General features: G+C 45.7%; 1 protein-coding gene across 1 annotated transcript in view; it reads left to right on the plus strand.

Annotated features, from left to right (window-relative positions):
- The first annotated feature begins 559 nt into the window (after positions 1-559).
- LOC138471054 (extracellular calcium-sensing receptor-like) overlaps positions 560-25,814 on the plus strand; it is a 121,054-nt gene continuing 95,799 nt past the window's right edge. Inside the window, exons 1-2 of the mRNA XM_069609039.1 lie at positions 560-817; positions 16,792-17,631. Coding sequence (XP_069465140.1) covers positions 560-817; positions 16,792-17,631 — 1,098 coding nt within the window. The remainder of the gene's footprint in view (positions 818-16,791; positions 17,632-25,814) is intronic.

Below are 25,814 nucleotides of genomic sequence, written 5' to 3' on the forward strand. Positions count from 1 at the left end.
CTTAGAATGCAGCCAAGCAACCTCACCCCCTAACCCTTTAACGAAAAACAAAACTTAGTAGTTCTTGGATCAAAATACCCGCAATGCAAGGAGAGGTTAAAAACTATCTGTTAACAAACTCTCCGTCCCCGGACTCGGTCTGACTTTTCACCTACGGCTTAGCCTGTTACTGTCGTGACCTATTAATGCAATTGGCCCTAATTTTAGGAAACATTTAAAATATTTGTTTCTGCTAGTTGAGAATATGCTTTTAAAAGAATGTTATTCTTGTATCCTATTCTTTTCCCTTTACCCACCCCTCACAATTTCCCAATGCCCTTATTCGCCATACCCCCCACCGATTCCTTGGAGCTTTGAAGTATCCAGTATGCAAGTTGACATCTCACAAAATAGCTACTAAATAAAGACAAAAAATAATCTAATCACATCATAATTCTAAAGTATTTGGTTTAAGCGAATTGACTAAAATGTATTCACTATTTTGAGTTGCTCTACATTTTTCTGATCATTCCTTCAAATCCTCAGGTTTTCAATCCACAGTTACATTGTGATGCTAGCCATGGCCTTCGCCATTGATGAAATTAACCATGACCAGGAGATCCTCCCCAATATCACATTGGGGTTTCTAATCACTGACACATGCCTCTCCATGGAGAGACTCCTCCATGGCACCTTAGGAATGCTCACAGGAGTTGATTTGCCTATTGTGAACTATCGATGCCAATATCTACCACCACTGGCAGCTATTGTTGGAGACTCGTCATCCACTCGATCTATCCCCATGGCCCGGCTCCTGGGGCTCTACCGACACCCACAGGTAAGAGGGTATCTTCATTCTATCTAATATTCGGTTTGTTGATGGAACATTAAATAAGGCCACATTGTATCACAACCCAGGATAGTCAAGAATTTAGCATTTTTGTGCTTCACTTTTTTATATATACTTAACTACATTTACATTTTCAGTACGTTCAACAAAAGTAGCTATCAGTAAAGATCAATAGAGTTCAAGGCTTTTGTTTAGCTTCCCGTGGCATAACTCAGTTCCTTGTCTCACTGCTAATATCTAATTTATTACAACTTTGTAGGCTAAATTGGGGAATAATAATTAAAGACCCATTAGTGTTTTGCAAAGATTGTATAGCTCTTTCTAGATGAATGTGAACTTTATAAAATAGTAAATCATTACAAAAAGGGAAGACTGGAGTATGGGAGGTAAGGGATCTCTTGTACATTTAAGAGAATTCTTCCAATGGCATGGTCGATTGGACGGACACATATCTTATCACAGTGTCTTAAGGATAGCGCTTCTCCTTGTTTAGCACATTGTTGTGTGTACCTGGTATTAGGCTTTGGTAGTGGAGATCTGCATTTGAATTATATGCACTAAGAACAAGGAGCTGCTTGTGAAAATCGGTTTATGGGGTTGGGTTTGTGTATAGTAGTGTCGGGGGGAAATTCTCCCGGGGTCGGCTGAGCCGTCCGCGGTCCTCCGGGCAGGGAGGCCCCAACTCCTCCCGTGTATCCCAAAAATGAGTATGAGGCACACGCAAGAAGCAAGGTGATTCTGCTGTTTTATTGAACAAACGGCAGGGATGGGTCAAGGATCGTACGCGTCCGTCCTGACACACACTCTTCATCATGGGCTCGCAGGCCCTTTTTACCTTAGTATGATGCGCTACTTGCGTCACCTGGGAAAGTTAGCAAGAAACCTATCGCCACTCTGGATTGGCTCCTCGAGTGGTAGGGTTAGTATAGCATACGTATAGAGAGCATTGTTAGTGGTTGAGGGTTAGTCAGGTGGTATACTTGGGTTGTCCCTTCAAATTGATACATGAAAATTGTTACATGGAGACCCCTGAGGATTGGTCAATGTTAGTGGCGTCAGTGATAAGAGCCCCATGTTCTGATTGGTCCACACACGAGCCCCCCAGTCAGGGACCATCGCTGTTCCCAGCTCGCGGTGCACCTGTCATTTGCAACAATGTTTCACGAAGGGTATGTACAGACAATGTGAGATTTATTCATGTGCTGGAAGGCCGGCTACTCCCACCGCTGCAGATGTCCTTTGAGACGCTTAATAGTATCTGCCTGAGTCTTGAAGCGGGGAATCCAGGCGTCTCCCTCCTCCCGGGCCTGGCACCCTGTCAGGTTTGGCTTGATCACGTGAGGTGGGGCCGTGGTTGAGGCAGAATTCTGCACAATTAATATTGTTTTTTTTTTTTTCACTGTATGCCTGGCTTGATTGCAGGTGTGACCTTGGCGTCGGCTTGTGGCATGTGAATTAGCAACATTGTGCCCTTGACTGTCTGCTTTCGCCGGGCTCATTCTGCGGGATCAGCAAATGAACTATGGCTCATTCGATGTTCAAGGGACTCTTGCTTGAGGCCTACTTGGGCCTGGTGTATAAGTGGAGCCATCTGATACACAGGCGCTTTAGGTTATGGTATCATATTGTTTTATCGCCAGTATTGTGTCTTCATTATACTTTTCATTATTGCGCATGGTTTTAGGAGAAGCGTGAGCAAAATTTTTTTTTTTTAGATGCGTTCATTGTGCATCTGGCGTTTCTGCATTTTGAGAGGCCTATGTGAAAAATAATAAAGATGCGCGTCTGTGGGTGTGTCCGTCACCTATGTCGTAGCACTGAGTATGTTCTTCGTGTGGATTGGTGTGGGAGTGTCCAGTGTGTATGTTGCACGGGTGTTCTGACCGTTGGCTAGGCCGTCATGGCATCTCTAACAATGTGTTGAGTTAGTGCTGGATGATTCAGTCGAGTCCCTCCATGCCGCAGGCATCGGCAAGGGTATGGCAGGCTGGCGGGCACGCGGGTGGGCACGCGGGAGGGCACATCCGTATGTTCTTGTACCAGGGTATTTGGTCGTCTGGTAGATGGGCAAACTCTTCTCGTGGCGGGTGCCTGGGCCGCGATCCTCTCGGCCAGGGGAGAGAGGGGATTGGTGGGAGCCTTTTCTTCCATTCTCCCACTTCAGTCCCCCCTCTGGTCGACTTGTCGACCACAAACATATCCTTTTCCTTATCTCCTCTCACTCTCCATATTTTAGTTACTCCTCCCAAATGTCCATAGTGGTTCACATGGTCTTCGAATGACCAATACATATATACACACGTTCCTCCAGGTGTGCAGTATACCCACTTCCCTATGTAGCTCCTTGGGTTTTTTGGGTTTTCGAGCTTCACAGATGGTGGGTCCAGATGGTTGGTGATGATCTGGTTGCGCAACTTCTCTCTTTCCTTTATTATTATGCCTGTGTGTTGACCGTCATCTGCTGGCATCAAGGGGTGCATACCAACCATTTCGATCATCTCGTCGGTGGTTCGTGCCTTTCGGGCCTTCCAAAATCTTATCAAGATCAGTGCAGATCCAGCCAAAATAATGCATCCAACTATAATCTTCAGTCCATCTGACAGGCAAGAGGGCATCCACGACCATAATATCGAAAACCAGCTGTCGTCCTTTTTCACGCCTTTACTTTCATCCATCATTTTGGAGTGCATCTGGGCCAATTGTGATACTGCTTCCGTCAGTGTACCATTGTCAGCATCGTTAGCAGGAATAAATGTGCAGCATGATTGTCCTATCTTTGCGCAAACTCCTCCTTCCATTGCTGTGAGGAGGTCCAGTACATATCTGTTCTGTAGTGCTACCATCCTCACTGCTCGTAGTTCTTCTTTTATTGCGTTGAATCCATTTACTGTAGAATTAATTGTCATCATTAGTTCCCATCTAGTTATCTGGAGCCATTTTGCGTTTGCGTAAGCCTGTAGTCCCGGATGTATTATTGAGGAGAAGAACATTGCTGCTCTGCTGAATAGTCTGTGCTCTGGCGGGATTGAAGTGAGTGCTGTTTCCGACCGTCCCCATAGGTAATTTCCTGTCAAAGGTTCTCCTTGTCTTTTCTTTCTATTCAGGACAGTGTTGTTGCCGCTGTTTTGGTTTTCTGGCTCCTTCTGGGAGTGTACAGATCTCTTCTTCCTCTTGTTTCCTTCATCCATTTTGGGAAAGTGTGCCACATTCACATGTTTCTGGGGCACCACTAGTGATGGTACATTGACGTGTACCATTGTGCATATGCCATTCCACAGAGGGGGCAGTGTGTGGTATGCCTTGTCTCCGCAGGCCCAGTAATGGTCCATCACCACTGCTGTTCCTGCTCCCCCCTCAGGTAACTCCGTCACACTTGCACAGTTGGTGTTGTATCCCACGTCCACTTCTCCTTTATGTTGGTAGCATAATTTAGGCGCAGTCAGCGGCAGTATTGTTATTGGGTCTTCATCCTTCTCTATCCACGTTAGCAGGGGTACGTACTTGACCCAGGTCATCCAACATCTGTCGTTGTGTTCAGCAATACTCTTAGTATCCTCTCTCGTTATCATGTTGCTGCCAACCACTCCTATGTCCCACTTGTCACCCAGGTACACCTTCCCTGTTATTATTATCAGTGGTCTTTCCCAACATCCTTGTTTATCAGGAACTTCAGTGGCGTACCAATCACATGGTAGGTACTGTAATGTTACTTTCTTTGTTTCTCCTTTTTCAGGACCGCTTGTTATGTATCTGAATGCTTCAGCGTGCAAACCGGCCTTGTGGTAACTCAAGTAATCCTTGAAAAAGTTGTTTTCGTACGGGTATGTGTCTCGTGTTTTCCATACCAGGTGCACCGTGTTCCCTTGAAATCTCCCTTTCGTTTGGAACAGTGCCAAATATATTATACATCGTGTTGTTTTTTCATCAATTTCCGTGGCAACGAAAGTTCGGGAAGCGCTCATGGCGTATGGGATCAATGAGCAGACGTAGCAGCTGTCTTCTGTTGTCTGCTTACCTATTTGAGTCATGTGTTGGTACCACATGTTGTTCGAGACGTGTGCTGAATCTTGTATGTAGTCGTCAATACCTTTGTTGTCTGAGTATGTGCTGCGTTTAACTCTATTTCCCTTGTGTGGGATTTTGCTAGTACCACCTGACGTAACACCTGTTGCAGCCGGGGGTGGGGGTATGTTAGATTTGGGAACGGCCAAAATATGGATAGCACAACTGTTCTGCCATACAGAGGCAGCCAAGAACCCGGTGATCATCAAAATCCCTATCATTTTTATTACAGATGCTATCCTCACCGGCATTTGCTCTTACCTTGCTGCAGTCCGGCAGCTAATTCTTGCGACGTTAAAGTTGCCCGCCTGAAAATTCTCAATATGCTCGTTATTAGTGTTAGTTGTTGTTTTCAAGCTCTCCCTATCAAGTAGTCGTTCAGTGCGCAGGCGAAGAGCTGTTCCCACGCCAATCTAAGTGATCTATCTCTTAGGACAGGCAAGTAAGGGAGGAGATGGGGCATCGACTGTTCTATGGCCCAGAGAAATGCTGTGTAGTAGACACGTACCCTCCTTCTTTTTAGGTACTTTGGCCTTTTTATGTGATAGACAAATTGGTGTGATAATTCTTCAGGGTAGTTATCGTCTGATGGTAGCATCTACTCCTGGGCAGTGAACTTTGTTAGTTATTTATTTTCTTAGCAGTATAATAATACATGGTACCTGCATGTGCGAGAGAAAAAGAGAACATTCAAGTGTTTACATGTGTATATGTGAAAAATAATGTCCTTCAGTTGGGTTACTACTGCAGTGAGAGGGACGTCGATAGGCAGGGGGTTTATGGTTCAACTGGCGGAAGTCTCTCTACTCTTTGATCGTGTGACCATGGGGTGGGCGGTGTGGGAATTACCCTTCTCTATGCTGGTAGTTGTCTCTGGGGAATCTGGGGGGTGGTGGGGTAGGGAGACACTTGGTCCGTTGGCTGTGGTAGAAATCTCTTCCTCCGTCGGTGACGCTGTTGTTGTTCTTCCAATGGCCCTGTTGGTGACGCTAGGGCGGGTCTGGAGTTTGCAGATCTTTACGTCGTGTATGTGATTCCAGGCACGTTTGTCCTGTAGCTTTACTGCTCTTGTTGATACTTCCTCTACCAGGTGGGGGCCAGTGAAACGTGGACTGTTCCACTTCCTGTTGAAATTGCGGAGTAATACATGGTCACCTTTAGCAATTTTGCAGTTTTTCTTTTTCTTATTCTCTGTCCTCGTCTTCTTGTTGATCACTCTTAGACCCGCCCCGCGTGCGCTCGAGCTGTTGAGACACAAACACTACACTAGTAATCAAAGAAGACACATATTGGTACATTTCATCACCAAGAACAGCTGCAGTGCTTTCATAGTCAGTGAATGCTCTTGAGGTTGGCGTCAGAGAAAGGCGCATTTGACGTCCGGTCACCACCTCGTGAGGGGTGAGGTGGTGGTCGGAGCCTGGTCTATTCCTCAACTCAAATAGGGCTAGTGGAAGGCAATACAGCCAACTCTTCTTTGTTGTTTGCTGTATTTTTGCAATTGCCTGCTTTAGTAGGCCATTCTGGCGTTCGCATTTACCGTTGGCCTGTGGGTGATATGCACATGCATATTTATGCTTGATATTCAGTAAGGATGTGATGTGCTGAAACATTTAATTGGCGAAATGCGGGCCATTGTCTGACCGCAGTACCTCGCACACTCCCCACCTAGGGAAGACTTCCCTCACTAGGAATTTAGCTGCTCTGAATGCGTCTGGGTGTGAGCAGGGTCCAGCTTCAATCCACCTGGAGAATGGGCATACTACTACGATCATATACCTATTTCCTTGACATACGTTAATCATATCAACATAGTCAATATGGATGTGTAGGAAGGGTCCCTCTGGCCGGGGTATAGTACCTTTAATCACCTTCAGTGTGTGACCAGCCGTGAACTGTTGGCATGTGAGACAATTGCTGATGAAGTTTGTCACATGGGAGTTTAACTCGGGGCAGAACCAGTCTTCCCTAATTCGTGCTGCAATGACCTCCTTCCCTGTGTGGGCTGGGTGGTGTAGTTGGCTCAGGGCGGTGTTCAATAGTGTCAGTGGCATTACCATCTTTCCAGTGTTACCCTGGCGCCATAGTGCGTCAGTTGGTGACATGGTACATCCTCTTTTTACCCATATTTCTTTTTCTGCCATTGGTGCAGCTGCTTGTAGTTCCATTATCTGTGTGGCCGGGAGATGTGTGTACCCTTCTCTTATCAACATCTCTTTAGCTATCCCCCTCCCTCTTCCTCTCTCTGACTCTGGGGGGTTCCATATCTCACCAAAATATGCAGCATACTTTGCATGTGCGTCTGCTGCTGCATTTCCTTTTGAGACATGATCTTCTCCATTAATGTGTGCGGTGCATTTGACCAATGCTAACTCTTGGGGGTCATTTATTACTTCAATTAGTTCAGCCAACAAGAGGGCATGTTGTACTGGAGTGCCGTCTGCTCTCCTAAACCCTCTTCTCCTCCATTTTGACAAACCTGAGTGGACTGTGGATGTGACATATGCACTGTCAGAATATATGGTCACTCGTTTGTCAAATCTTTCCTTCAACGCCAAGATCAGTGCAACTAATTCTGCTGCTTGAGCAGAGTAATGCTGTGGTAATTGTACACATTTCATCGCCACACACACCGGTACCTCTGTCATTTTTACCACTGCCGCCCCAGTTCTCCTTATACCATCACTTTGGTCAATTGTTGATGACCCATCAATGAACAAGAGCTCACCTCCATCTAGTGCGTTCTCTTCAACCTTTCTAGTGCATGAGTATATTTCAGTAGTCTGCGTTCAGTCGTGTACGTAGTCTCCTTCCTCAATTACTTCTGCTATGAATCTTGCAGGGTTAACAGTGCTACATCTAACAATAGATAGTTCTGGTCTGGATAAAATTATCTCATAACCTGACGCCCTCTGCGTGGTCAGTGTGGACTTAGGCTTGTTCAATATAGCAAATAGTGCATGCTCTACAAACAGTGTGGTTGGGCACCCCATGGTAACTGCTGATGCTTTCTCTACCGCAAAGGCAGCTGCGGCGAGACCTTGTTCGCAGGGGAAATGTCCTAACATCACAGGATCCAGGTGGCCGCTGTAAAACGCTACTGGTTTGTAGCCCATGCTCGTTTTTTGAGCCAGTACTGCTTTCATCACTGCTGAGACGCAATGTGAGAATATGAAAAATTGTCATTCATAATCTGGGGTGGCCAGTACCGGGGCAGTGGATATTGCATCCTTTAATTCATCAAAAGCCTCTTTCATTTCCATTGTCCACCCCAACCTTTTCTCCCCTCTGTTAGCTTCTTTCAATCCCTCAAGTAGGGGTCTTATGTATGAGCTGTAGTCAAAAACCCATGCTCTACAGTAGCTGCATAGTCCCAGGAACTGTTGTAGTTCCCTTACTGTTTGTGGCAGGGGCGTTTTTGAAATGGCTTGTGCCCTTTGTGGTGCAATCTTTCTTCCGTATTGGGATATCAGCTGACCAATGTAAAGTACCTGTTCCTGACAGTACTGTAATTTTTCCTTGTCTACCTTGTAACCCTTTTCAGCCAGTATTGTCAGCATCTTTACTGAGTCTTCTCTGCATCTCCTCTCACTGGTGCTGCAAATTATTATGTCGTCAACATATTGCAACACTGTGCTTTCCACTTCAATGTTACCTAAATCCATCTGTATTACTCTGTTGAATATTAAGGGTGACTCGCAGTACCCTTGTGGTAATCTGGTGTGTTTCCACTTTGTGTTTCTGTAAGTGAAGCTTGTCAGGTCTTGTGAATCTGGGTGTAGGGGTATTGAGAAAAAAGCATTTTTGAGATCTATCACTGTGAATCGTTATGCCTCTGCTGGAATGCCACACAAGATTGTGGCCGGGTTTGCTGCTATAGGGTATTCTGCTTCCACTATGTTGTTCAAAGGCCTGAGGTCCTGTATGAAGCGCCAAGACCCCCCCTTGGCCTTGCGCACTGGGTATACAGCTGTGTTACATGGTGATTCTGAAGGGACCAATATGCCAATTCGTAATAAGGGCCGTTATTGTTTCATATATGCCCTCATCTGCCTCTTTTGATAGTGGGTATTGTTTCACTATGGGTAGTATTGCACCCTTTTTCAATTTTATCCTTACTCCCCCAATGCTTTTTATGCACCCCACGTCATAGGGACTGGTGGTCCATAATGATGTGGGTACTTTTGCCATATCCTCCTCGAGGAAGGGAACTGGGGTAGACGTGGGTGCCTCAAGTGCCATTGCAATTTTCTGTGCCACTTGTTTGTACGTCACTCTTAGCCATATTTCTACACTCATCATAAACACCATTTCTCCTTCTTCCTTTTCTTCCGAGAAGAGCTCCTCATCTGACACCTGGGTGAGTCTACATCCTTCTGCTAGTGCTATCACCGCCCTCCATGCTCTTCCTGCTCTGTCTTGGGCATGTACTGCGATGTAATCAGCAGTTGCTATTATACTCTCTATGTTCACCGAAATCACCTTTCCTTCTGGTTCATTTGTGGGCGTTTCAGGTCTAAACAAGTAGGCTGCTGGTCTCCTCCAAACTTTTCCTTCAATCCCTGGCATCCATGCAAATGCCATGTCTGTCCCGTATTGGAACAGTTCCCCATCCACTGGCGGCTCAGCCCTAACCAATGTCTGTCCAAAGTATGCTTGCATAATTTGTCGTGCAGTGAGCATGTTAATTCCTGGGGTTGAGCAAATTATTCCGTCCTCCGTAAAGGAGATCGTCATATTCAGTCTGCTCATGATGTCTCTGCCCAGTATATTTACTGGTGAGGCCCTATGATACAAAAGTGGGACTGACATGTCATAATCCCCTATAGATAAGGGAATGTTATCAGTAAAGGGAACCAACCCTCTAGCCCCAGAAAATCCTTGGGTGTTCATGGCTTCACCTGACATCTTAAACTTACCTTCCCTTATGCAGGACCGGGTTGCCCCAGTGTCAACAAGGAATGATAATTTTTTGTCACCTATCGTTACCTCTATGCGTGGTTCCTCCGCACTATTAGGTGTTACTGACAGGATGGGACACACCAAGGCCGTCTGTGGGCTGTCCTATTGGGGGTATAATGATTGACCACTTCCTGTGTAAGGGTTGTGTCCCAAGACCGTCACCCTACCCAGTTGTGTTTGCTGTAGTTGTGTATTGGTAGACGATATGTTATTATCTTGGATTTGTTCGGGTTGTTGTACCTGCTGTGTTTGGGGTTGTTGTGCTATCGCTACCTGTTGTTGTGGTAGTGGATATACCTGTGGCTGTGGTTGTGTTACCAGTTGTTGTTGTCCATTTCCCCGTTGCAATGTCTGCTGTTGCTGGATGCCCTGCTGTTCCTCTGTGTGTCCTTGTTGTCCCTGTTCACTCCATGATGGTGTGCCTGTTCTCACTCTGCATGTGCGTGACATATTCCCTAATAATCCACAGATCCAACACACCGGTGGTTCCCTGTTCTGCCATGGGAAGTTTCCTGTGTTGTCCTGGTATACTGGTTGCCCGGTGGGGTAGTAATTTCTAAATCCTCCCACCTGCTGTTGTGTATTATATCCGTATCCTCTCCCTCTCATTATTCCTCCCCGCCCCCTGTTGTAATTATAATACCCAGCTCCTGGTGTTGAGTATCCTCCTCCCATGTTAGTTGTATATGGTGGGAGTGGCGGCTGCTGTTGTGTTATGATCTGTGATGATTGTATTTGAGAGGGATCTTGTGCAGCCACTACTTGTGTGGGGTTTTGAGTCATTGTTGTAGGTGTGGTTATTAGTGCACCTTCCATCGTATATTTATTAAGTTTTTTCTGTACTAATTTAGCCTCTTCCGTTTTTCTATCCTCTTCCTTTTGTTTCATCTTTTCTTGCCATGTTCTGCAATGATGCACTATCGTCAGTTGTATTTCTGGCCATGTTTTTGCTTCCATCCCTATTACTTTCTTCAGTTGTTTCTGAACTACTTCTGGGAGCCCTTGTATTAGTATGTGGTAAAATATTGCTGGTGTCTTGTCCCATTGCTCTCTAGTTTCCATGCGCCACTTCTCTTGAATTTCCTGGATATAATCATCAGGATCTTCGTTGTCACGCATCTTGCGCGAGGTAATTGCTCCTATGTCTGATGTGTCCGGGTACTGTACCCTCAGTGCCTGCCATAATGCATGCCTGCAGTTTGCGAATGGTGCCACATCGTGTGATGTGTTTGTTATTGTGACCCCGGGGAAGCCTGCTCTCTTCCAGATGTCATCCGCTGCATCCCCTAATATTGATATTAGAAGGCCCTTTACATCCCCCACTGCCAACTTCTGTCCTGCAGTGTGTTTTTCCATTTCATATATCCATTTACCAGCACCTCCACTTAATGATGATGGTCTGCACTTTATATTTTCCTTGTCTGCATGCTTCCAGGGGACGTATTGTGGTCTAACCCCTCCCCTCTCCAGGAGTGGCATTAGGTTGTGTCCTTGTTGGCCCTTTGGGTCCCACACAATCGAATCCGTACACCCCTCCTCTTCTTCTCTATCTTCTATGTCATCAATGGGGTCCATATTGCACGTAGCTGTTTCGCCTCCCTCTTTTCCCTTTCTTATATTTTTTCCTTTATTTAATATGGGCGTGTGTGTTTGTTCTCTCTGCCTTCATCCAGGGAGGTCTCTAAGCTTCCCTGCATAGGGTGTCAGTTTGTGTGGGAAGGGCGCTAGTTTAGATGGGCACGCCGCACGTAATGAGCGTGAGGTAGTGGAGCATGTAGGACGGGATGGTGACGGTGTGGCTGCACGTGTCTGCTTTTCCACTGTTACTTGCTCTTCCTCCTCACTTCCCTCCAGTTCTTCCTTTCTCCTGCATATCCAAGGTGATCCTCCGTTTGTCCGAGTGATGTATAGTTTATCTAAGCTTTCCCTTCCACTGTCTCTCCCTTCCCTCTTTATTCCTCCTTCTTCCTCACTGCAAAAGTCCTCCATTGATGGCAACCCCCAGTCTGTCGTGTTCCCCTTAATCGTTACTGTTTGTAAGTCTATTAAGTCTATTCCTTCATTGCCTCTTTTGCCAATTGTTCCCCTTTGTTGTGATGTTGTTGCTACTTCTGTGTCTCTGTATATGCACTTTCTTACTTCACTCCCCACTTTCCTTTCTTCTCTCTCCCCTTCATTTTTTTTCTCTACTTCCTTACCAATTTCTTCTCTTTTCTTTATAAATTCCTTTAATACTCATCTTTTCCATTATTCTTTCTTCTTCTCTCTTTCTTTCCCATTTCGCTCTTTCCTGTTCTAATATGCCCTCTATCATTCTTCTTTCTTCGTATTTCCTTGTCGTTTCTGATAGTAATTTTCTTCTACATATTTCCAATTTCTTTTCTTCTTCTTCTTCTTCCCTCATTTTGTCACGTAGTGCTGCTCTGGATACCCTTTCTGCTACTGCCTTCACCCTTTCTGCTTCTCTCTTTTTCTCCTCATTTCGTTCCCTTATTTTGTCCAGCTCATCCTTGCTTTCTTTCTTTTTTTGTGCTCTCTCTCTTTCCTCTTTCTCGAGCTGCTTGATCAGTGTATTCTGCTCATCCCTTAATCCTGCTAGTCGTTCTTCCAAGATCTCTTCCGTCTGTCTTAACAGCTCTTCCCCCTTTCTTTTCCCCTTTTCCCCTTTCCCGTTGCTCCTCCTGGTGTCATCCTCGTCCATCTTCCTCACTACCTCCTCCTCCTCTTCTGTTAATGAACCTCGTAATTTTAATAATATCTGCGCGGCTACCCACTCATCCTGTCCTATTCCTGCGATCCATTCCTGGCTAATCCCTCCTTCCCCTGCGGGCATTTTCGTGCAGGCGGATCCCGTCGTGCTATTCTGTTCCCTTCCTGTGTGGCTACCTGAGGCTATATATGGTGGCGGGCTGTATGGCGGGTTCGAGTACCCCTCAGCCGCCCTCAATTGAACCATGTCCCGTAGTTCTGTTAAAGGATATAACCCCCCTTCCTCCTTTTTCACCACTTTCGCTAGGGGTATATCGCCGGTCTGTTCCTTTTTTATTTCCTTTTCACTTATGTTGTTGCTCTTCTCTCCCTCTTCTCCATTCCCCGTGTTCTGTGGGCTTTCACTCTCTTTTTCCCCATTCTCTCCTTCCTCTTTAATCTTTTCTCTCTCCGTTGTTCCACCCATAATAAACATTCCGTTTGGTCCTGGTCGGGACCCTTGGAACATTCTCCATAAGTTAAACACCTCCACGTGGTGTGTCAACTTCTTCCCCTTGTATGTGTTATGCAGATAGGTCAATAGCGAATGTTGGGTATATGGATCGAAACTACCATTAGGTGGCCATGGTGTCGTCATTTTGTTATCCGTCCCCTGTGTCCATTCAATGCTATACTTGATCAGTTTCTCCCTATGGAGCGATAAGGTTTTACATATGTGTTGGAGCGGGGTAGTGAGGGTGTTCCCCCACCCTCCCGATCCTGCCCCGTATGACATGGTAGCTCTTTACTTGCTGTCCTTCCACTATTTGGTAGCCGTTATCTTACTGACAGTGTATAATATACAGCCTCTTACCTGGCCCCCTAAATTTGGGGACTTGTGATAATCCGATAACCAAAATTAGTAAAATATAGCATTCACGTTTGTATATTCTTTTCTTTCTTTTCCACCCTTACGGCCCCCTGCGGCCGAGGCGCACGTAGCCCCCTGCGGCTGCGTGCCCCTTATTACGTTCTTATACAGCCGCCCCACTTCCACTTGCTCCTCCTCTCTCCTTTACACTTGCCGTGGCCGGCGTTCTCCGTGCGCAGCCACGCCCCCTTTTCCGCCTTTCCCCCGGTCCATTCACTACCGTTTACCTTTGTTTCCACTCCCCTACCACAACTCTCTTTCCCCCCACTTTCAAAAATAAAAATTCCTTGTGCTCGAGATATCCTATGAAAACCTTACTGGTGACGTCACCGATTTCTTCAAACTACTGGTAAGTTCTTCACATGTTTTTTAAAGTTCAAAATATACTTTCAATCCAACCCCGTTAACCCCACAGCTGTCTTCCTGTCACGCCTGGAACAAGGTAATCAACAATATAATCGGACTGCGCACGCTCCGTCGCCTCGCGTGTGATACGCCCCTCGACAGGAGGGCTTAACCAGCCAATTATCTTCCGTATTGGGCAACCAGCTAGCTACCGCCTACAGGGAACCGTCATCTATCTATCGAGTTTCCTGCTCGATCAATAGGGATACTCATCTACTCATTGATCAATAATCACCAAATCGTAGGAAACTGTGCACGCACACACACCCTTACACGTGGTCGCGACCTAGGCCAATCAGTGTCTCCGAGCGGTCGCACGTGATGTTTTCCAGCTCCGCCCCCTTCTCTCCCGTAACGTAGCGGACTGCTCTCGCACTTGTCCGGCTACCATTCATTTCATTGCCAACACTAATTTGTCAAACCTTCGGCGCGCACCTGTGCAACACCTCCCACCTCCCGTATTCAATTCCTTCCCCCTCCCTCACAATTTCACAATGCTTGTTGTGCGTGGCATACTCACCAAGTGCTCTTGATGCGGGGCCACTCGACTGCGTGCACCCCTCCAAGCGGCTCGCCACCTCCGCTCGTCTGGACCACGTCTGGACACTCGCCAACCGCGGGCGGGATACTTCTCAACCGGCTCCCGAAGGCCAATATCCGGATTGCGCTGTCCGGTCTTCTCTCAGTTCCGCGATGGTCCTGTAGTCCTCAAAAGGGGGCAGCGGCAGAGAGGGCCGCGCCGCCGGGCCTCCTCGCAACGGGAGCACTCGGAAAAGATGACAATAAAAGTAGACCTCAAACAGATCTCAGCAGTGCCTCCAACTTGTCGGGGGGAAATTCTCCCGGGGTCGGCTGAGCCGTCCGCGGACCTCCGGGCAGGGAGGCCCCAACTCCTCCCGTGTATCCCAAAAACGAGTATGAGGCACACGCAAGAAGCAAGGTGATTCTGCTGTTTTATTGAACAAACGGCAGGGATGGGTCAAGGATCGTACGCGTCCGTCCTGACACACACTCTTCATCATGGGCTCGCAGGCCCTTTTTACCTTAGTATGACGCGCTACTTGCGTCACCTGGGAAAGTTAGCAAGAAACCTATCGCCACTCTGGATTGGCTCCTCGAGTGGTAGGGTTAGTATAGCATACGTATAGAGAGCATTGTTAGTGGTTGAGGGTTAGTCAGGTGGTATACTTGGGTTGTCCCTTCAAATTGATACATGAAAATTGTTACATGGAGACCCCTGAGGATTGGTCAATGTTAGTGGTGTCAGTGATAAGAGCCCCATGTTCTGATTGGTCCACACACGAGCCCCCCAGTCAGGGACCATTGCTGTTCCCAGCTCGCGGTGCACCTGTCATTTGCAACAATGTTTCACTATGGGTATGTACAGACAATGTGAGATTTATTCATGTGCTGGAAGGCCGGCTACTCCCACCGCTGCAGATGTCCTTTGAGACGCTTAATAGTATCTGCCTGAGTCTTGAAGCGGGGAATCCAGGCGTCTCCCTCCTCCCGGGCCTGGCACCCTGTCAGGTTTGGCTTGATCACCTGAGGTGGTGCCGTGGTTGAGGCAGAATTCTGCACAATTAATATTGTTTTTTTTTTTCACTGTATGCCTGGCTTGATTGCAGGTGTGACCTTGGCGTCGGCTTGTGGCATGTGAATTAGCAACATTGTGCCTTTGACTGTCTGCTTTCGCCGGGCTCATTCTGCGAGATCAGCAAATGAACTATGGCTCATTCGATGTTCAAGGGACTCTTGCTTGAGGCCTACTTGGGCCTGGTGTATAAGTGGAGCCATCTGATACACAGGCGCTTTAGTTTATGGTATCATATTGTTTTATCTCCAGTATCGTGTCTTCATTATTCTTTTCATTATTGCGCATGGTTTTAGTAGAAGCGTGAGCAAACTTTTTTAGATGCGTTCATTGTGCGTCTGGCGTTTCTGCATTTTGAGAGGCCTATGTGAAAAATAATAAAGATGCGCGTCTGTGGGTGTGTCCGTCACCTATGTCGTAGCACTGAGTATGTTCTTCGTGTGGATTGGTGTGGGAGTGTCCAGTGTGTATGTTGCACGGGTGTTCTGACCGTTGGCTAGGCCGTCATGGCATCTCTAACGATGTGTTGAGTTAGTGCTGGATGATTCAGTCGAGTCCCTTCATGCCGCAGGCATCGGCAAGGGTATGGCAGGCTGGCGGGCACGCGGGTGGGCACGCGGGAGGGCACATCCGTATGTTCTTGTACCAGGGTATTTGGTCGTCTGGTAGATGGGCAAACTCTTCTCGTGGCGGGTGCCTGGAGCGCTATCCTCTAGGCCAGGGGAGAGAGGGGATTGGTGGGAGCCTTTTCTTCCATTCTCCCACTTCAGTAGCATTTGTCTTGTATGTTTGTTGTTTATATCATAGATCTGGCATCCATCTCCAACTAACCCATTGACATGTACATATATAACACTTGCACTTGTATGAAAAGCATGTTTCATTGTGTGTCTAGTGTTCATGCGCACTATACCACAGTCAACATCAATGACTGTTGTCTATATACATTTGTTTTTCTGTGGCATCTGAACAGAGTCACAAAGATCTTCAAGGCATAATCAATGTAGAAAGATTGTCACTGGCTGAAGGTTAATGAGGTTAGTTTAACTGATATTATTGAGTTGGAGCATGAACATTAGTAAGGAAGGTGTCTTCTTTTCACTAGGGGAAGTTGCATCCCTGGGTGTTAGAAAGTGACCTTTTCAAGTCATGGTATCTTCAGTTTCAGAATTCCATATAGACCATAGACTGTTGCACAAAAACCTCACACGTTTTCCAACCAAGGCATTACGTTCTGATTGATAGGCACTAACATATAACTAGCCTACTTATCTTTCATACTATGGTGTCCTTAATTAATTATTCCATCAACTGTTGTAGGTCAGTTATGCTGCATCCAGTCCCCAACTGAGTGAAAAGGTCCACTTTCCATCATTCCTACGCACCATGCCCAGTGGCAACACTCAGGCCTTGGCAATTGCTCAACTGGTGGTGCACTTCAAATGGACCTGGGTCGGGATTCTTTCTACAGATAACGACTATGGTGAAATGGGTTCTAGGTTTGTGATGGATGAACTCCTAAGGTCTGGCATCTGTATTGCCTTTCATGAAATCATCCCAATTGTTATATCACAAGAAAAGGTCACCAGTATCGTTAAAGTTGTCAAGAAGTCCACTGCCAGTGTGATCATTGTCTACGCCACTGAACCTTATAGATACCCAGTGATAAATGAGCTCTCAAAACACAAGCTGATGGGTAAGGTATGGATTGATACTGATAGTGGGTCACTTATGCTCACTTACAAGACAAAAGAGGTTACCAACATGATGAGCGGCACACTTGGAATTGGCATGCACTCAGGAAGCATGCCTGGATTCAAAGACTTCCTTCTCAAGATACGACCTTCTGCCTCCACAAATGATATATTTCTAAAACCATTCTGGGAAGAAGCGTTTGGGTGTCAATGGTCAAGCCCTGGAAGCAATTTGACCCTGAGGCACAGGGATGTAGGAAATAGAATGCAGTGCTCCAGCGACGAAGACCTGAAGATTCTTGAGAAAACGTATCTCAGCAATCCCGATTTGCGAGCCAGCTCCAATGTGTATAAGGCTGTGCATGCAATTGCACAAGCACTCAAGAACTTGGCATTGTGTGTTCCAGGGAAGGGGTCCTTCCCCAAAGGCAAATTTGTTAACGTCTGGTCATTCGAACCATGGCAGGTAAGTGTCTATGGTAAGTGGTCGGTAGAGGTCCGATTAGAGATGGGTGACCAGTGTCTTGCATTTCTATTTGGGCTCTTATGTTAATTCACCCTTTTATGCATATGGACTTTAAATAGATTGTAACATCATTTTTCCTGGCTATTACTGCTATATACATTTGTTAGGTGACTAAAGTAAATTACCCATATTTTGGGTGATTTGAAGCCCAACAAAAAACAAACAGTTTTAAGTGATAAAGGTCCAAACATATGGCCCAATAAATACCACCAACTGGTCCCTAAACTGTGCTTTACACAGAAGGAACATCTTTGTCTAGGATGCAATCAGGAGGGTTTAATCTTAATGTTAAACATATTTGTATCATGCACCATCACCACCAGAGTGGTCTCCAGGTGCTCTGGCAGATCAAAAAAGGAGGGTGTGAAAACAGGGGCTGTTCAGGGGTTAGCAGGATGTAGGAATAGGGAAGTGGGAGATGTGATGTCCTGTTGGAGGATTCAGTTCGGATTGCACTGTTCGCTGAGCTTAGGTGCGGTCTTTGGGTCGGTGCAACTTCCCATTTGCTGTTGTGCAGGGTTAAGTGTTGTTAAACTATTGTTGCGGTGTGGTGAAGTGTGTGCGGATTGCTGTAGAGAGATGTGGTTATGTGAGTTTCTGTATGGAAAGTGTATGCTGAAGGTTGAGGTTTTAGAGTTGGATCAGCAAGTTTACTTTACCTCTTTGGCTTTGCGTTTCTGTGCTCAGCATCTCTGAATTTCTTGTGTGTTTGGTATTGTAGTTTGTCCGCCTAGTTGGCGGACATGTTTTGGAGTGGCAGTTTTCCTCTGTGTTACTTTAATTGTATGTCTACCTGGCTGATGCAGGCGTGTTCCCTGACCTGGGTTGGCGATGTTTGCGTTAGGGGTTTCTGGTCTCTCCCTGCCTGTCCCTTGGGGGGTTCTTAACTACCTTAGTTTCCTCTGTAGTCTAGCTGTGTTAGGAAATGGGTTGTTGGGGTGTCAGGGTCTTGGGCTAATTCTTAGGACTCTTGTTTCCATTGGGTGCATATTTCCTAGTCATTTCCTTCTGGTTCTGGGGCAAAGAGCCAGGTTTCGAGTAGTTACCTGAATTCCAAATGATCCCTTGTGTTGCGTATGTTTTTTGGTAGTTGATTCCATATTATTGCTACTAGGGGGAGAATGATGATCCTCCAAATGTTCTTTTATTGTATGGTGTGGGTTCTAAGCAAATGTCATTGCTAGAGCTGAGTGGTCTTATCAGAGGGTAAACCGTTATTTTCTAATTTTGGAACTCTGCTCCCTGGCCGTGGATAAGTGAAATCAAAAGCATGGTTGTTGAGCAGTGGGGACCTGTGCAGTGGTTCATGTTTACATTTTTACCAGCCTTTCCGACAGGTACAATCCATAGAACAAATATTATATCTAGCACATGTAATTGGCAGCAGGATGGTGGTGGCATTCTAAGTTCGGTGGGTATTCATGGAAATGTACATTGGGGAATGTGTTGACCTACAAGTATTTACAGGTCACATTGAGAGGAATCTGCCATTTAATGCTATTTAGTAATTAATATAGCAAATCAAAAAAACTAAATAAGAGTACTGTGGGACTGTAAGCAATATATAGAACTACATTCTGAGAAATCTGGATATTTATCAGAGATCAAATTATGAGGATTTATTAATGTGATATAAAGGCATTATCAGAATAAATACAAGTAATACTATCATTGTGTAATGATTATTAATATCAATAATAATAATAATAATATTCCTGTATGACAAGACAACATTGAAGCTAGGCAAAGACTTAAGGGTATGTTCCAAGTCCAGTACACACACTGTAATGTATAGTTTATTTGCACATTAATCATAAATATTTAGCAATATTACATATAAATAGTGGTGCAGAGGCAAGTGGTAATCATTTTGGATTAGGTTTAGCATGGAAATATTAACTTCAGCAGACATCCTTGTGCCAACATCCTTTAAACTGGTGGAGTTATTCGAACAGGGAATTCTGTTTGAAAGGGGCCCCTAGGGGTCCCTCGCGTTATGGAAACAAGGCAAATCACCACACACGATAGATACGCAGACACAAGGTTGTATTCCCAAAGCTAGGGTTTATTGCAAAGCAAATAGTCTCAGTTGGCCAACTCGGTCTCACGCCCCGCGACGTGTATCTCTAGACCTCGAGGGACGCAAGAGAGCGAATTGCGTACATCAGTTACATATATACAAAATGCATATGATACAATCAGCTGTGACATGTTTAACACCCCCCTTTATTGGGTTTCTTTGAACTCGGTTTGATGATGGACAATTTTCGACGAATAGGACACCTTCAAATATCTATTCTAGCAACAATTTGCAAACTTGCAAGTGTAGAGACATCTTTTCTTTGTTGAACAGAACACAGTGCTTCTGTTCTTGTAAGCGAGCTACATACGGGGGAAGAGTCATATTCCAGACCTTGCTATCTTTGAGGTGCTATTCGTGTCCTGGGAGCCGACATGCTCTACAGGGTTCGGAAAAGGGGGGCCGTAAGAAGAGCATAATTCAAGCCTTTAGCTGCTTTATTCTAACATTTTCTACCATATAACGAGACTGTCTGGCAGCTGTAAAATGATTAAATGCCCTGCGGCTCTCCTTCAACCTCTCTGCGTTCTTTTTTATGTTTCTTTTTTATGTTTACATTCTGCCATAACGTAGATAGGTGCTGTATTATATTCTTGGCACAGATGTGGGTAGGGCTGGGAGCCATTGTGACCCTTGCAGTTACATAGGAATTTGGCAGCATCCAGTTTTTAGTTCCCTTGTCCACCCAACAACCCTCTAAATCTAACTCAGCAGAGCCTCTGCCCACCCTTATATCTCATCGGCCGTGGCTTCGGCCTGCATTTCTTTGACAGTGGCAATTCCATCTTCTATCATACAGGGTACTTCCTCAGTCTGGACTGTCATCATTTTATTATTCAAATCAGTGGCAGTTTGTTTCGCAATTATGTCTGCAAATGCGTTTCCCTCTCCCACTTTGCATGTTACCTTTTTATGTGCCTCGCATTTCATATTGCTAGGCGCTTTGGAAACGTGAGTGCAGACAGCAATCGTACAATCAAGGGCCATGTTGAATTCTGGCCCCATGTGATGTCAAGAAACCCCTCTCGGCCCAGAGTCGACCAAAGTTATGAACGACCCCAAACGCATACTGACTATCAGTATAGATATTCACGTTCAATTTTTCCGAAATCTCACAGGCTCTGGTCAATGCTATTATTTCTGCGGCTTGTGCCGAGTTGTAGGGGATTCTTTTGTTTTCTACAACGCTCTCTAGGGTAGTGATAGCGTAAGCGGCAGTTGACGTGCCATCAGGTAGTTTAAAACAAGAGCCGTCACAAAATAACTCTCCATCTGGGCCCTTTTGTGGGGTATCACTTAAATCAACTCTCCCCTTCGTTTCTTCCTCAGTGACCATTAAGCAATCATGGGGTGGTCCTTCTTAGTTAATAGCACCATTGGCTTCACAATCAACGGAAAATTACCGATCCACTGCCGGCAATAAGAAGCCATGCCTATTATGGCTCTGACTCTGTTCTGTGTCTTTGGAATAGGCATACAAGAAATACTTTCTATGCGTCTGGCGTTAGCCTTCTCCCTTTTTTTGAAAGTAGGTAGCCCAAATAAGCTACGTCCTTTCGATTATATTGAAACTTCTTCAAACTAGCTTTATGGCCATGTGCCGCTAGGTGTAACAGTAGTAATATGGTGCTCTTTTTACAAATCTCTTCTGTATCAGCAGCGATCAACAGATCATCTATGTATTGCAATTGTACACACCCCACTGGTAATTCTAGAATGTCTAGCTGCTCTTTTAATGCTCTACTGTAAATACTCAGACTTTCCGTATATCCTTGTGGAATGCGCGTGAATATAAATGATCGTCCCCCTAATGTGAACGTGAACAAATATCTACTGTCCTTGTCCACCGGAATGCTAAAGAAAGCATTTTTTAAATCAATTACACTAAAGTATTCTGCTGAGGCAGGTATTGTCAATATTGTAGTGACATCTGGGACCAAAGGAAATTGTGGATCTACTAATTTGTTTAGCGCACGCAAATCAATTATGAAACGATATGGTACTTCATTGCCTCCTTTCTTATACACTGGAAGAATCGGGCTGTTACATGTACTGCCTGTAATTTCTTCAATTACCCCTAATTTCACCAAATCTGAAACAATACTTTTCAATCCTCTCTCTCCGTTAGCCGAAATTTTATACAGGGGAATTTGTGGCAGTGTAGCTCCTTCTTTCAAAATGATCCTCACTGGCTCTATCTTCAAGCATCCTACATTGTTGTCAGGCATCACCCATATACAGGTTGGCACTTTTCTTAACTCTCCTGGCAAAGTTTCAGACATGAATTCTGACACAGGGGCATCTTGTGGCCAAATCGTCAGAAACACCCTGTCTGACGTGCAATGTATAATCCCACCTAGCTTTTTCAACAAGCTTAATCCCAACAGGTTCTCCCCACAATTTTCTGTTAGGAGAAAGGGACAATGTTCAGTGAATGGTCCTATGGTAACTGGGACTGGTTGGGACACTGAGTTTACGACTGGTGTACCTGCGAACCCTACGGAAATATTCTTTTGCCCTGACAGTGGTATATCCGGAACCAAGTGATGGTCTATTGAACACTTTTGCGCTCCTGTATCTACAAGGAAGCGGTGCTCCTCATTCCAGACTCTCATTTCTACGTAGGGTCCTCTCTGATTCACGGGAATAGACACTGGGTCCGACGCCTGCCCTGGGCTGTCCTATTGGGGAAATAACACATCATCCGATGTGTAGTCACTACTATTACTGTAATACGTATTTGGCTGCGTATTGAAAATGTTCCCATTCTTTCTTCTATTTCCCCCACTTTGATTCCCATACTGTTGGTTTTGCTGACCCTGACTCTGGTTAGGAGCACTTTGGTTTTGGGCTTGGTTTTGATTACCTTCATTATTGTGGTGCTGCTGCATACTATTCCTATTTGGTCCATTCGCTCCTTGGTGCCCTCTGTGCTGTCTTCTCTGGCCAGTTCCATTTCTATTCTGTAAATGTGGACATTGCGCTCGCCAGTGGCCTCCCTCCTTACAATATGCACACTGATTTGGTCCCAATGGCCCCCCATGCATATTCAAATTACTCCTCCCTTGTGCGTTCCCTCTTCCTCTATTATTTCCTGCTACTTGCTACAGTAACACCCTTGTTTTCAGTATGCATGCTTTCAAGTCTTCCCCCACCTGTTTTAACAACAATAATTCGTCCACCATCGCCTTTCGCCCCGGCGATGGTAAATGTTGCCGTTGATTATGTGGCCCTAGCACTTCCTTCCTATCTCTCCTGATATCCTTACCCCTATACCCAGGTGCAGTAAACATTTCAGCATAATCATTATCCAATTCATTTTTAAGCTCAAAAAGTCCATATACATGTTCCCTTACTTCTTCATCTCTTTCTCTACAGCGTGCTAATGCATTCAGATCTAACAATCACTGCGGTGGTAATTTCCCAATTAACTGTTTCCATCTCTCCACCAAATATTCACCCATGCATTCCAACACTACCTGTCTTTCGTTGCTTCTTCGGAAGCCATACATCGAAGCCAATGCTGCCGTCCCATCATTCCCGTCTATATACATCTCTGCCTGTTGCTGCAATTCCACCTCCTTTCTTTGCTGATCGCACTGCGAGTTACCCTTGTGCATCCACTTTGTTCAGTCCTGTCTCTCGCCCCCGTGGTTTCAACTTCAACTTCAACCCCTGGAGTGACGGACAGTACCGAGTCTGTATCTAGGGCGGGAGGTGCGGATGGGACAATAGGAACGGGGAGTGTCTGCTGTGGGCCTGGTTGGCTAATAGGAAGTGTTACGTGCATGGTCTGTGGCTGTGGGAGGGCTTGAGCTACAGGAGGGAGAATTTGAGCTACGGGAGGGGCTTGAGCAATAGTTACTAGTGTGTTTGGCCTCGCTTCTGATCTTGGGCCTTGTTTTGTATGGATCAATATGTTTTCCATCACTTCATCTGCTATGTGGGTATATTTTCTCTATGTTCAACTGGTCACGTCTACCTGACCTCCTTAGACTCTCCGTCCACTCCTCCTCCTCTTTTTCTTCCACTACTTCATCTTTCGATTTATGCCTGCGCGCATGCTTCGCTCTACTTCTAAATCGGAGCATTGCTTCCCTTCTCCAGACCTTAACGATATCAAGTGCTGCGGGACGCGCTTTCTTTCTTATCAACACCCTTTCCAGTTTATCTATTCTCGCTATCTCAAAACTACCATTTATCGGCCACTGATGGTCTATTTGCTTTCTGGTTTGCCTATGTATGTATGTATGTATTTAGTTTTTATATAGCGCCGTTAGCCCGAGGGCATCAGGGCGCTTGTACAAAGAACACTGAAACTGCGAGACAACATGACGGACAACACGTGTGAGACGGACAAATGGTACAGCTAGCTATTGAGCGGCAAGGACTCAGAGTGAGGTCCTGCGCCCACAATATTATCTAAAGAGGTATGTTTTCAGCCTCTTCCTAAAAACTGAGTGATTGACTTCGGACCTAAGTGATTCCGGGACGCTGTTCCACAGTTTAGGAGCCAGCAAAAGAAAGGATCTGCCCAGCCCTGTTTTTAGCTTAAACTTGGGCACGTGCAGAAGGCATTTTCCACCCGAGCGTAGGTTTCTAGTGGGGTTGTAGGGCCTTAAGTGTGTTTTCAAATATGAAGGCGCTGTGCCATAAAGGCATTTGTGGACCAGGCAGAGAGCTTTAAACTTAATGCGCTCCTCTACTCTGAGCCAGTGCAGAGCTAGCCTCTCTTCGGTAACATGGTCATTCCTTTTCAGATTTTTTACTATTCTGACCGCGTTGTTCTGGATAACCTGACAACTGGATAGATCCTTGGATGCGGCCCCCAACAACAGGGCGTTCCCATAGTCGAGCCGTGAGAGAATGATGGCTCTTGCTATCGTGGCCCTGTTTACTTCGTTAAGCAGTGGTTTAATTGCTTTCATAAGCCTAAGATAGTATGCTGTGTTTTTTTGGAGGAAGTTAGTTTGGGCGTGAGAGTCGACAACTGAATCGACCATCATGCCCAGGGTCTTCACCTTGGGAACCACCTGGATAATGGCATTTTTAATTTGAAAAGAGTTATACTCTGCCCCCAGTTTTTCCAACTGACGACTAGAGCCAAACAACATTAATTCAGTTTTGGAGTCGTTCAGGCACATCCAGTTTGCCTGCATCCAGTCGTCAATTAGCTTGTAAACCTTGGTGAGCACTTCGCTATCTGTGGCGTGGTTCCTACCCCCCAACTCCAATATGAGTTGGGTGTCATCTGCGTAATTAGTAAATGACACTCCGGCTTTCACCAGAAGGGTGCACAAAGTGTGCATATATATGTTGAATAGCATTGGGGATAAGCTAGCACCCTGGGGCACTCCGAATATGATGTCGCATGGATCGGAGAAACTGTTACCCCAGTGTACTCTCGCTTGGCGGTTGGAAAGAAAGGATAGGAGCCAATCAATAGCTCCCTCCGAGCAGCCAACGCTCTCCCTAAGCGCCTTGATAAGAAGGCTGTGATCCACTAGATCAAATGCTGCGCTGAGATCTAAAAGCATCAGCATCCCCAATTTGTTGTCGTCCAGCATCGTCTTGGACGACAACATCGTCTTGCATCGATTCTGCAGGTCCAGCATAGCTGTTTCAGTGCTGTGGGATGCTCTGAAGCCGGATTGTTGTTGATGCAGAATCTCCTGATCTTCGATGAAATGTTGGAGTTGCTGTGTGGCTACCTTATCCAACAGTTTGAGAACAAAATTCGAGTTAGTTATGGGGAGAAGATTTGCGGGATCCTTGGGATCTAGTCCCGCTTTTTTAACGAGAGGAGTGATGGTGACTCTCTTCAGATCTTTAGGCACCAAACCCTCATGAAATGACGCGTTCACTATTTTCCGGAGGATGGGAGCAAATATATCCTTATGTTGAAGAATAATGCCAGGGGTCAGGACATTTTCTGCACAGGTAGTGGGTTTCATGTTATTCATCACCTCTAACATATCTGCTTCTGAGATGGGGTCAAATTTAAAGAGTTGTTCCCTGACAGGTACATTCCCTTCAGTGGGGC

The sequence above is a fragment of the Ambystoma mexicanum genome, chromosome 1p, assembly GCF_040938575.1.
Source record: "Ambystoma mexicanum isolate Mex_15411 chromosome 1p, UKY_AmexF1_1, whole genome shotgun sequence".
Classification (NCBI taxonomy): Eukaryota; Metazoa; Chordata; class Amphibia; order Caudata; family Ambystomatidae; genus Ambystoma; species Ambystoma mexicanum.